The sequence below is a fragment of the Schistocerca serialis genome, chromosome 11, assembly GCF_023864345.2.
Source record: "Schistocerca serialis cubense isolate TAMUIC-IGC-003099 chromosome 11, iqSchSeri2.2, whole genome shotgun sequence".
Lineage (NCBI taxonomy): Eukaryota > Metazoa > Arthropoda > Insecta > Orthoptera > Acrididae > Schistocerca > Schistocerca serialis.
Genome location: NC_064648.1, coordinates 90777960 through 90790174, shown reverse-complemented (window position 1 = coordinate 90790174; position 12215 = coordinate 90777960). Strand labels below are relative to the sequence as shown.

Genomic DNA, 12215 nt, shown 5'->3' with positions numbered 1-12215 from the left:
CCAGGTCTCGATCCCCGAGTCAACAGATGGGGACGTTTTCAAGACAACAACCATCTGCACGAACAGTTCGACGATGTTCGCAGCAGGACAGACTATCAGCTCGGAGAACGTGGCTGCGGTTACCCTTGACGCTGCATCACAGACAGGAGCACCTGCGATGGTGTACTCGATGACGAACCTGGGTGCACGAATGGCAAAACGTCATTTTTTCCGACAAATCCAGGTTCTGTTTACAGCATCACGATGGTCGTATATGTGTTTGGCGACATCGCGGTGAACGCACATCGGAAGCGTGTATTCGTCATCGCCATACTGGTGTATCATCCGGCATGACGGTATGGGGTGCCATCGGTTACACGTCTCGGTCACCTCTTGTTCGCACTGACGGCACTTTGAACAGTGGACGTTACCTTTCAGATGTGTTACGACCCATGGCTCTATCCTTCATTCGATCCCTGTGAAACCCTACATTTCAGCAGGATAATGCACAACCGCATGTTGCAGGTCCTGTACAGGCCTTTCTGGACACAGAAAATGTTCGACTGCTCACCTGGCCAGGACATTCTCCAGATCTCTCACCAATTGAAAACGTCTGGTCAATGGTGGCCGAGCAACTGGCTCGTCACAAGACGCCTGTCACTACTCCTGATGAACTGTGGTATCGTGTTGAAGCTGCATGGGCAGCTGTACCTGTACAGGCTATCCAAACTCTGTTTGACTCAATGCCCAGGGGCGTATCGAGGCTGTTATTACGCCTAGAGGTGGTTGTTCTGGGTACTGGTTTCTCAGGACCTATGCACCCAAATTGCGTGAAAATGTAATCACATGTCAGTTCTAGTATAATATAATTGTCCAATGAATACCCGTTTATCATCTGCATTTCTTCTTGGTGTAGCAATTTTAATGGCCAGTAGTGTACATAAAACTCTAAACCAACAAGAAAAACACTTCAGACCTCCAACCTGCCCTTCAATGAACTTTTGCTTGACACTACTGAAGTCACATATGGTGGTGGTTTGCGGTCAGTGGAATGCACACTACAAGGTGTCTGGCTCGGAGCTTTCACTGAAGTTACCAATTTGTAACAGTCTGCTGTGTCACTGTGGTGCCAACTGCTGCTCAAACCGTTGCTGCAGATGCAGTACAATGCGCCAGAGCCATAAACCAAATCTGACAGTTTTCCCTCTCTGTAGTGCCACATGGCTGTCTGGACCCCGGTCTCCTTGAGACTGTACATTCCCACGGTCATTGCCGCCAGTGATCGTGTACAGTGGCTTTCTACAATATCACAAAAGGAACATCCGGCTTCTCGTAGTCCTATTACATGACCTCATTCAAACTTGCCGAGGTGCTGATAATAGTGTCTGTGTCACCTTAAAGGCATCCCTGACTAACATTAACTCACCACATCCGATCTCAAAAGTAACTACCAGTCGTGACCATTACAGCATATATTTAAAGCAAACTTGCTTTGACACTCACACAGTGGTGCTACTGGTGCAATTCTAATGCAGGTGGCACAAAATTTGAATAGACAACATCTTTCGGATGTAGAAACACACCTACCAACTTTCTTTTGTGTCATACAACTCATTCTCGATGTCGGTATTTCTTTCCCTCGACATATTAACAGCGGACAAAGTCTGCTAACGGATGAATTCCTGTAGTTTTGTAGAGTGATTATTATGATAAGAGAACATAAAGATTCACAATACAGTGGTTCTATAAAAAAAAATTAAGAAATAAAATATAGGTGCCTGAATGCCAGTAATTAATTAAATAGTGAATGCATGTTGGTCTTTGTTTCATGAGTGCCTGGTTACTAGGTGTCCAGGTGGAAAGGGATTACAAATATTTTTAACAAGTCAGAAGTGATTAGAGGTGAAAAGGTTAGCCATCTGAACCTGTAGGTGCAGGAATTGATCACTTGAAAATTGCCATTGTCGCCAAAATTGGAATACTGTGAAAGATGTACAGATATCTGTCTCTTTTGTGCAGTCTATGATGACTTCAGTTAATAATTTGCTGAGGATTTGAGAGAAATATGTGAAGAGAAGCAAGAGTAATGATGTCTGGTACACTCTTAAGCAACGTCTTAACACCTGAGCAGGCACAATGATTTTTATAACTCGAGCAGGCACACAGTGCACTTTACACATACGCAGTGTTCAGAAATTTCTGTTCCGTATAGGACTTGTAGAGGGAACTGTGTAGATAATATTTTGAACTGGAACCCATGTCCGGAAACACTGTTTCTGTGCTACAGCCGTTTGAAAATGTTTGTTAGGCAGGTATGCAATGTTATAGTCACGGTGGGGAGTGCTTGCATCAGATCGGTTGGTGTCATTTGATGTCTGTCTTACCTCTCTGACCTGGTTTGTGCTTCCTCCATGTGTCTTTTAAGTGTCAGACGTGGTACGGAGTGTCGGAGAGGTTACAGATGTAGCTGTCAGTCACTGACGACATATCGGACGGTACTGGGTGCAGCATCCGTTGCGTGCCCAATCGCTTGTGTACTCATTGACAGGTTTTCTTCAATGCGATGCACTTAAGGCCTCTTCCAATTCAGGTGTGCAGCGTCTCCTCGGAGCACCACAGTCGTGCCTACTGCCTGTGAAAGTACCCCTCGAAGCAAACCGAGCGCCGTTTCGTGTGTGACATACAGGGGCGAGCGAGTGCACCGGGGCTTACCCCAGTTCACTGGTAGTAGCGCCAAGTCACCTTAATGTGTCTGCATGTAGTGCACAAGTATTGCACCACAATTTAGTATGAAATTAAAAATCAAAATTTATGTTTAAAACTTTCTTAAATTATAGTTTAGTATAATAATGTTCCAAATACCAAGTCTTGATGTTCTAAACTTCATTTAAGGAAAAATGCCGTTTTAAGAGAAAAATCAGAGGCGCTAAATAATGACAATAGGAAGCCAGAATTTGGTCAGAAGTTGCAGTTAGAAGTTATAAATAAGTGATGTTGGTTTCCAAAACCGTAAAACAAAAATTAATGCCAGAATCCACGTTTTTCTGAAAAATCAGAGGTGTTAAATAATGGACTTAGAAACTTGAAAATTTGTTTTATGCTGCAGTACACCCCAAAAATAATAACAGAGAGTCCATGTTAATCTACCTCTTATAGTTTTTAAGTAATTAAATAAAAATAATTTTGTAACTAAAATGTACCTAAGTGTTGTAGATTAAGTACTTGAAATTTTAATGATAGAGGATTTTCGTTAAACCAGATGATCAAATATACCAAATAATAGAGCTACATCAAGTTTAAGACTTGTAACACAAATACCAACTGATATAAGTCTTAGCAAAGGTATGGTTCAGAGGTAACAATCTACCGTTAGTTCCACTAAATAAATTTTATTAGGCAAAGTTTTCCTTCTAGCGAGCTGAAACTTTCTATGTGCTTTCAAACTGCTTATCTGCATACCAGCAAAAATTAAGAAGTTTCTGAAGTAATTGGTTACTATATTATTAAAGATTATGAGCCCGAGAGAACTCGCGAGGACTGTACACCATCCTGGACCGTTTAGAATTCAGTAAAATAACTGTTAGTGTGCCGTCCGTGTGAAATTCAATTCCGTGTGGCAAGTGGTGAATTTATTTCCACTTTTATGACGAGCATTAATTTTTGAACATTTATTGCGAACTTTCAATTGAGTGATGTTAGTCAGGGCGAAAAACAATCTAGTAGGAAGTTACCGTGGAGGTCGCCTCTGAACTGCTAAAGGTGCAGTTAGATTAAAAAGACTCGTTTTCAATTGAACATAACGAAATTTTAAGTGTTGTTTGTGAGAAACTTTAATTAAATTAAATCTTGATTGGAACTTTAAACTTTTACTGAAGTCACAGTCCCGATCCCACAAAGAAATGGGAAATAGACACTTTTCTTTCAGTGGGCTGGACCGGAATGTGGCCGTGCAGACTGGAAACTAATGTCAGTATGTTTCCCTTCGCTTTCTGGCTGACCACCAAATTAGTTGCCAGGCTCACGTGATTAAAAACGGTATCAAAACTTTAAACCAGTGTCAGAACTTACTCGCCGCCCCACACCCTCTATTGAAGCCATTGCATAATTGTGTTGAAAAGGGTATGCAATGGAGTCGGACATTGAGCATAACAATCTTGATAAGAGCTATAAACAGTTCAATTATTGTGAGCTTTGACATTCAGAAGCTCATGTTCCTTTATTCTGCAAACGTGTATTCAACCGTGTTGCTCTGACACACTCAGACACATGAATGAGTTTTGAACCACGTCATAGAGGTAGGAAAGATGTCAAATAACATCAATTAATCTGTGGTAACCCTCCTCCACCGTGACTACCTGTTGCAAACTATCTAGCAAATATGTTTTGAAACTGCTGTAGCATGGAAACAGTATGTACCTGGACCCAGGTTCCTATTCAAAGTATTACATTTTCGCACCCCTCGACAAGTCCTAGAAGTTTGTAATGGGAATTTCCAAAGACCCTATATTTAAAAAATAGCAGACTTCCTGTTACCAAGGAAAACACAAATGAGCAAAACCACAGTTCAATCTTACTCTAATTAAATAACAATAAATCTCATTATATGAGCTAAATCAGCATTCGATTGAAAAATAATAAGAGATACTTTCTTATTATATCACTCTGATGCCAAGCTCAAGTATTACCCCACAGAAACAACACACTCGAAACTTTAAACGGTACAGCTGTATCAGATCACAGCCAACTGCTTATTAGATTGCTACTTATTTTGTATAAAACTGTCTCATTGTGGGATTGTGCTGCTAGCTTGGGATCTGAATCATATTCTTGCACGGATCATACATTTTTTCTCACCTAGCATACAGTTTATTTTATATTACTGCTGCTCACTTGGACGCATGGGAGCACCATTTAGCATTGTGTTAGCTGAAGCAATAATGTAAGAATAGGTATGGGCTTGCACTTGTAAAGCAACAACAGAACAGTACAAGACAGTGTTATTTGTGATTGGCGCATTTTATACACAGGTGCGGCCGCTCGAGGATTGAGATCACTTCGCCAGAACCAGATGCCTAAATAGTGACATGTGGCTGCACACTGTGGAAATACTGGCTATAGTTATTTAGAAATGGATGAAATGTATGATGAGATAAAAGAAATTATTGAGGTAGTGAAGGGAGACGAAAATTTAATAGACGTAGGTGACTAGAATTCGACAGTAGGAAAAGGAAGAGAAGGAAACGTAGTAGGTGAATATGGATTGGGGCTTAGAAATGAAAGAGGAAGCCACCTGGTAGAATTTTGCACAGAGCATAATTTAATCATAGCGAACACTTGGTTCAAGAATCATGAAAGAAGGTTGTATACATGGAAGAACCCTGGAGATACTAAAAGGTTTCAGATAGATTATATAATGGTAAGACAAAGATTTAGGAACCAGATTTTAAATTGTAAGACATTTCCAGGGGCTGATGTGGACTCTGACCACAATCTATTGGTTATGAACTGTAGATTAAAACTGAAGAAACTGCAAAAAGGTGGGAACTGAAAGATCCAGAGGTTGTACAGAGTTTCAGGGAGAGCATAAGGGAACAATTGACAGAAATGGGGGAAAGAAATACAGAAGAAGAAGGATGGGTAGCTTTGAGGAATGAAATAGTGAAGGCAGCAGAGGATCAAGTAGGTAAAAAGACGAGGGCTAGTAGAAATTCTTGGGTAACACAAGAGATACTGAATTTAATTGATGAAAGGAGAAAATACAAAAATGCAGTAATTGAAGCAGGCAAAAAGGAATACAAACATCTCAAAAATAAGATCGACAGGAGGTGCAAAATGGCTAAGCAGGGATGGCTAGAGGACAAATATAAGGATGTAGAGGCTTATCCCACTAGGGGTAAGATACATACTGCCTACAGGAAAATTAAAGAGACCTTTGGAGAAAAGAGAACCACTTGCATGAATATCAAGAGCTCAGATGGAAACCCAGTTCTAAGCAAAGAAGGGAAAGCAGAAAGGTGGAAGGAGTATATAGAGGCTCTATACAGGGGCCATGTTCTTGAGGACAATATTATGGAAATGGAAGAGGATGTAGATGAAGATGAAATGGGAGATATGATACTGCGTGAAGAGTTTGACAGAGCACTGAAAGACCTGAGTAGAAACAAGGCCCCCGGAGTAGACAACAGTCCATTAGAACTACTGACAGCCTTGGGAGAGCCAGGCCTAACAAAACTCTACCACCTGGTGAGCAAGGTGTATGAGACAGGTGAAATTTCCTCAGGCTTCAAGAAGAATATAGTAATTCCAATCCCAAAGAAAGCAGGTGTTGACAGATGTGAAAATTACCGAACTATCAGTTTAATAAGTCACAGCTGCAAAATACTAACGCGAATTCTTTACAGACGAATGGAAAAACTGGTAGAAGCCGGCCTCGGGGAAGATCAGTTTGGATTACGTAAAAATGTTGGAACACGTGAGGCAATACTGACCCTACGACTTACCTTAGAAGGAAGATTAAGGAAAGGCAAACCTACGTTTCTAGCATTTGTAGACTTTGAGAAAGCTTTTGACAATGTTGACTGGAATACTCTCTTTCAAATCCTGAAGGTGGCAGGGGTAAAATACAGGGAGCGAAAGGCTATTTAAAATTTATACAGAAACCAGATGGCAGTCATAAGAGTCAAGGAACATCAAAGGGAAGCAGTGGTTGGGAAGGGAGTGAGACAGGGTTGTAGCCTCTCCTCGATGCAATTCAATCTGTGTACTGAGCAAGCAGCAAAGGAAACAAAAGATAAGTTCGGAGTAGGTATTACAATCCAGGGAGAAGAAATAGAAACTTTGAGGTTCGCCGATGACATTGTAATTCTGTCAGAGACAGCAAAGGACCTGGAAGAGCAGTTGAACGGAATGGACAGTGTCTTGAAAGGAGGATATAAGATGAACATCAACAAAAGCAAAACGAGGATAATGGAATGTAGTTGAATTAATTCGGGTGATGCTGAGGGAATTAGATTAGGAAATGAGACACTTAAAGTAGTAAAGGAGTTTTGCTATTTGGGGAGCAAAATAACTGATGATGGCCGAAGTAGAGAGGATATAAAATGTAGACTGGCAATGGCAAGGAAAGCGTTTGTGAAGAAGAGAAATTTGTTAACATCGAGTATTGATTTAAGTGTCAGGAAGTCATTTCTGAAAGTATGTGTATGGAGTGTAGCCATGTTTGGAAGTGAAACATGGACGATAAATAGTTTAGACAAGAAGAGAATAGAAGCTTTCAAAATGTGGTGCTACAGAAGAATGCTAAAGATTACATGGGTAGATCACATAACTAATGAGGAGGTATTGAATAGAATTGGGGAGAAGAGAAGTTTGTAGCACAACTTGACTAGAAGAAGGGATCGGTTGGTAGGACATGTTCTGAGGCATCAAGGGATCACAAATTTAGCATTGGAGGGCAGCGTGGAGGGTAAAAATCATAGAGGGAGACCAAGAGATGAATACACTAAGCAGATTCAGAAGGATGTAGATTGCAGTAGGTACTTGGAGATGAAGAAGCTTGCACAGGATAGAGTAGCATGGACAGCTGCATCAAACAAGTCTCAGGACTGAAGACCACAACAACAACAACAACAACAACAACAGTTATTTAATTTACACAGATCACTGGAAATCGAAATTAAACAGCTCTCACTCACCAGGTGGTTCTCCTGTGTACTTCCAGGACTGACCGTCAGCCTCGTGTTGTTGACATCAGTCGACTCGGTGTCACACAAGATCCGGAATGTTGTTGTCCTGAAAAAGCATCTCGGGTGAAGAACACAAACAGGTTTAACAGTTTTGACAGAAACAAGTGCTGCACAAATGGGGAACTATGATGCTTGGTTTGTGGGACGCACAACTGCGTTGTCATCAGCGCCCGTACAAAGTCCCAATTTTGACACAGTCCAATTTTTACATAGTCTAATGTAGCCACTGTCATGGATGATGATGATGATGATGATGATGGTGATGATGATGATGATGATGATGATGAGGAGGAGGAGGAGGAGGAGGAGGAGGAGGACGACGACAACACAAACACCCAATCCCCAGTCATAAAAAATCCCCAACCTGGCTGGGAATCGAACCCGGGACCCCGCGACCCAGAGGCAGCAATGCTAACCACTAGACCACGAGCTGCGAACACAAATGGGGAATAATACAATAAAACTTTCATGCTTTTGTGTCAAAACCAACACTGTTGAACCAAAATTTTGACACTGCCGCAACTGAAAACTGGTGTTGTTGAAGTCTTTAGTTTGAAGGCTGGTTTGATACAACCCTACATGCCAATCTGTCCTCTGCAATCATCTCCATCCCCACATAATTACTGCATCCTGTAACTACTGCATCCTACAACCACTTATAGCTGTATTCAAGCCATGTCAACTGAACCTACCAATTCCTGTATATCCATCTTTTTAGAGATTGTTGCAGGACTCAGCTGTTCGATAGAGAATGTCAAACACCTTCCAGCTGCCAAATTCGCAACCTTATGTTACTTGGCAACTAGTTTCAGCCATCTTGAGGCCCCTGACCGACGTGTAGGAAGAATCTAAATCGGTTGTGATCAAAACAGGTGCCAGCAATGCTGGTATCAGTAGATATTTGCTACAGTGATCACTTCAACCAGATGACAATGGCTACATCCTGTAACATAATGACAATGTGGTGTGTGACTTCACATGTGCTTCAAAAGACAGGGAACAGGAGACAGAATATTTCTTTTGCATCACCATCAGTTCTTTGAATGAGCTGTGATCATAGACTAATCAGTAGCATGGCCCAAGTATTACATTAGGTTGGGAAAGCTGTATCAGTCTTTCCATTAGTAGCAAACTAACGCATCAGGGTCCACTGCAAATAGTATGACAGTTAGGCGGGAGGTGAGAAAACTATGATTTCACGGTCAAGCGGCTGCTCTTAAGACTACATCACACTGGTAAATGCCAAACGACGCCTTGCTTGGTGTAATGAGCCTAAACATTGGATGATTGAACAGTGGAGAAACATCGTGTGGAATAATGAATCACGGTACACAATGTGGCAATCCGATGGCAGGGTGTGGGTATGGCGAATGCCCAGTGAACGTCATCTGCAGCATGTGTAGGGCCAACAGTAAAATTCGGGGGCGGTGGTGTTATGGTGTGGTCGTGTTTTTCTTGGAGGGGGCTTGCACCCCTTGTTTTGCGTGGCACTATCACAGGCTTACATTGATGTTGTAAGCACTTTCTTGCTTTCCACTGTTGAAGAGCAATTCAGGGATGGCAATTGCATCTTTGAACACGATTGAGCATCTGTTCATAATGCACGGCCTGTGGCGGAGTGGTTACATGACAATAACATCCCTGTAATGGACTAGCCTGCACAGAGTCCAGACCTGAATCCTTTAGAACACCTGTGGGATGTTTTGGAATGCCGACTTCATGCAAGGCCTCACTGACTGATATTGATACCTTTTCCGGTGCAGCACTCCGTGAAGAATGGGCTGCCATTCCCCAAGAAAACTTTTGATCACATATTAACAAGTATGCAGTCCATCTCCTTGCTTCCTACTGTTGAAGAGCAATTCAGGGATAGCAATTGCATATTTCAACACAATCAAGCACCTGTTTATAATGCACGGCCTGTGTCTGAGTGATTACATGACAATCACATCCCTGTAACAGACTGTCCTGCCCAGTGTCCTGACTTGAATCCCACAGATGTTTTAGAACGCTGCCTTCATGCCCAGCTTCACTGACCGACATTGATACCTCTCCTCAATGCAGCACTCCGTGAAGAACGGGCTGCCATTCCCCAAGAAACCTCCCAGCACCTGATCGAACGTTTGCCTGCGAGAGTGGAAGCTGTCACCGAGGCTAAGGGTGGGCCAACACCATACTGAATTTCAACATTACCGATGGAGGGCACCATGAACTTTTAAGTCATTTTCAGGCAGGTGTCTGGATACGTTTGATCACGTAGTGTATTTTGGTGTTAGGAAAGTATAAAATATAGCGTTGTAGTTTCCAAACATAGAACACCAAAATGTAAGTAGTACGATGCCCACGCTACGGTAAGGACTGTAGTAGTGCTCTGAGTGGCCTGGCAGTGAACTTCAATTTCGGGAAAATATGACACAATAATGTGTATTATTGCTTTGTGTAATATAGTTACGAGGTGCTATTTTTCATCAAGAAACACTACCCTTTGACATATAATTATGGTCGTCAAAATTTTTTGCTGTTGTTTCTTAAGTGTGTGGTTATGGAGGAATCACTATTCACAATATTTTCCCACGACCTGTTAGAAACGTAAAGAGTTGTGACGCCACACTCATCAAAAGCACTTTGCTGTTACCAAGTATTTCACAGTCTTCATCTTAAAGCCTTCAAGATATTGCTGTCGGCAGATGCTCGTGTGTGCACTGTGCTTTGTTGTTGTAAATTGTGTGTTTTCTTTGCAACTGAAGTTCTATTTTGGTGTTATTCTCTTGTTTATGTTTTACTGCTGCAGTATTACCCTGCAGTCAAGGGTCTAAGTCAAATTCTTTTACAGACACTTAACTGTAAACTAAAGTAATGAAAAATTCCCAGAATCCTAAAAAATTCTCAGCTATTTCTCAGTTTTGTACCAAATGAAAAAATTCCCAGGTTTTTCCCAGATTTCCCACTTGTCTCGAGGTGTATACATCCTGTTCTATGGTACAACATTACGTCGTTACTTCTCACAGTGTGATAGTGTTGTGGTACCATTTTTGACACACTTGAGGACAATTTTACGGAAATGGAAGAGCATGTAGATGAAATGGGAGATACAATACTGTGCGAAGAGTTAGACGGAGCACTGAAAGACCTGAGTTGAAACAAGGCCCCGGGAGTAGACAACATTCCATTAGAACTACTGATTTGGAGAGCCAGTCCTGACTAGACTCTACCATCTGGTGAGCAAGATGTATGAGACAGGTGAAACAGACTTCAAGAAAAATATAATTCCAATCCCAAAGAAAGCAGGTGCTGACAGATGTGAAAATTACTGAACTATCAGTTTAATAAGTCACGGATGCAAAATACTAACGCGAATTCTTTACAGACAAATGGAAAAACTTGTAGAAGGCGACCTCGGGGAGGATCAGTTTGGATTCCGTAGAAATGTTGGAACATGTGAGGCAATACTGACCCTACGACTTATCTTAGAAAATAGATTAAGGAAAGGCAAACCTACATTTCTAGCATTTGTAGACTTTGAGAAAGCTTTTGACAATGCTGACTGGAATACTCTCTTTCAAATTCTGAAGGTGGCAGGGGTAAAATACAGGGAGCGAATGGCTATTTACAATTTGTACAGAAAGCAGATGGCAGTTATAAGAGTTGAGGGACACGAAAGGGAAGCAGTGGTTGGGAAGGGAGTGAGACAGGGTTGTAGCCTCTCCCCGATGTTATTCAATCTGTATATTGAGCAAGCAGTAAAGGAAACAAAAGAAAAATTCGGGGTAAGTATTAAAATCCATGGAGAAGAAATAAAAACTTTGAAGTTCGCCGGTGCTATTGTAATTCTGTCAGAGACAGCAAAGGACCTGGAAGAGCAGCTGAACGGAATGGACAGTGTCTTGAAAGGAGGATATAAGATGAACATCAACAAAAGCAAAACGAGGATAATGGAATGTAGTCAAAATAAATGAGGTGAAGCTGCGGGAATTAGATTAGTAAATGAGACACTTAAAGTAGTAAAGGAGTTTTGCTATTTGCGGAGCAAAATAACTGATGATGGACAAAGTAGAGAGAATATTAAATCTAGACAGGCAATGGCAAGGTAAGCGTTTCTGAAGAAGAGAAATTTGTTAACATCGAGTATAGATTTAAGTGTCAGGAAGTCGTTTCTGAAAGTATTTGTATGGAGCGTAGCCATGTATGGAAGTGAAACATGGACGATAACTAGTTTGGACAAGAAGAGAATAGAAGCTTTCAAAATGTGGTGCTACAGAAGAATGCCGAAGATTATATGGGTAGATCACATAACTAATGAGGAGGTATTGAATAGGATTGGGGAGAAGAGAAGTTTGTGGCACAACTTGACTAGAAGAAGGGATCGCTTGGTAGGACATGTTCTGAGGCATGAAGGGATCACCAGTTTAGTATTGGAGGGCAGCGTGGAGGCTAAAAATCGTAGAGGGAGACCAAGAGATGAATACACTAAACAGATTCAGAAGGATGTAG

The 12215-nt window shown here is 41.5% G+C and overlaps 1 protein-coding gene across 1 annotated transcript in view; it reads right to left on the bottom strand.

The window, feature by feature from the left end:
* Positions 1 to 12215, bottom strand: part of LOC126427171 (cation-dependent mannose-6-phosphate receptor-like) — a 133585-nt gene that overhangs the window by 33847 nt on the left and 87523 nt on the right. Inside the window, exon 4 of the mRNA XM_050089398.1 lies at positions 7674 to 7770. Within this exon, the coding sequence (XP_049945355.1) occupies positions 7674 to 7770 (97 nt within the window). The remainder of the gene's footprint in view (positions 1 to 7673; positions 7771 to 12215) is intronic.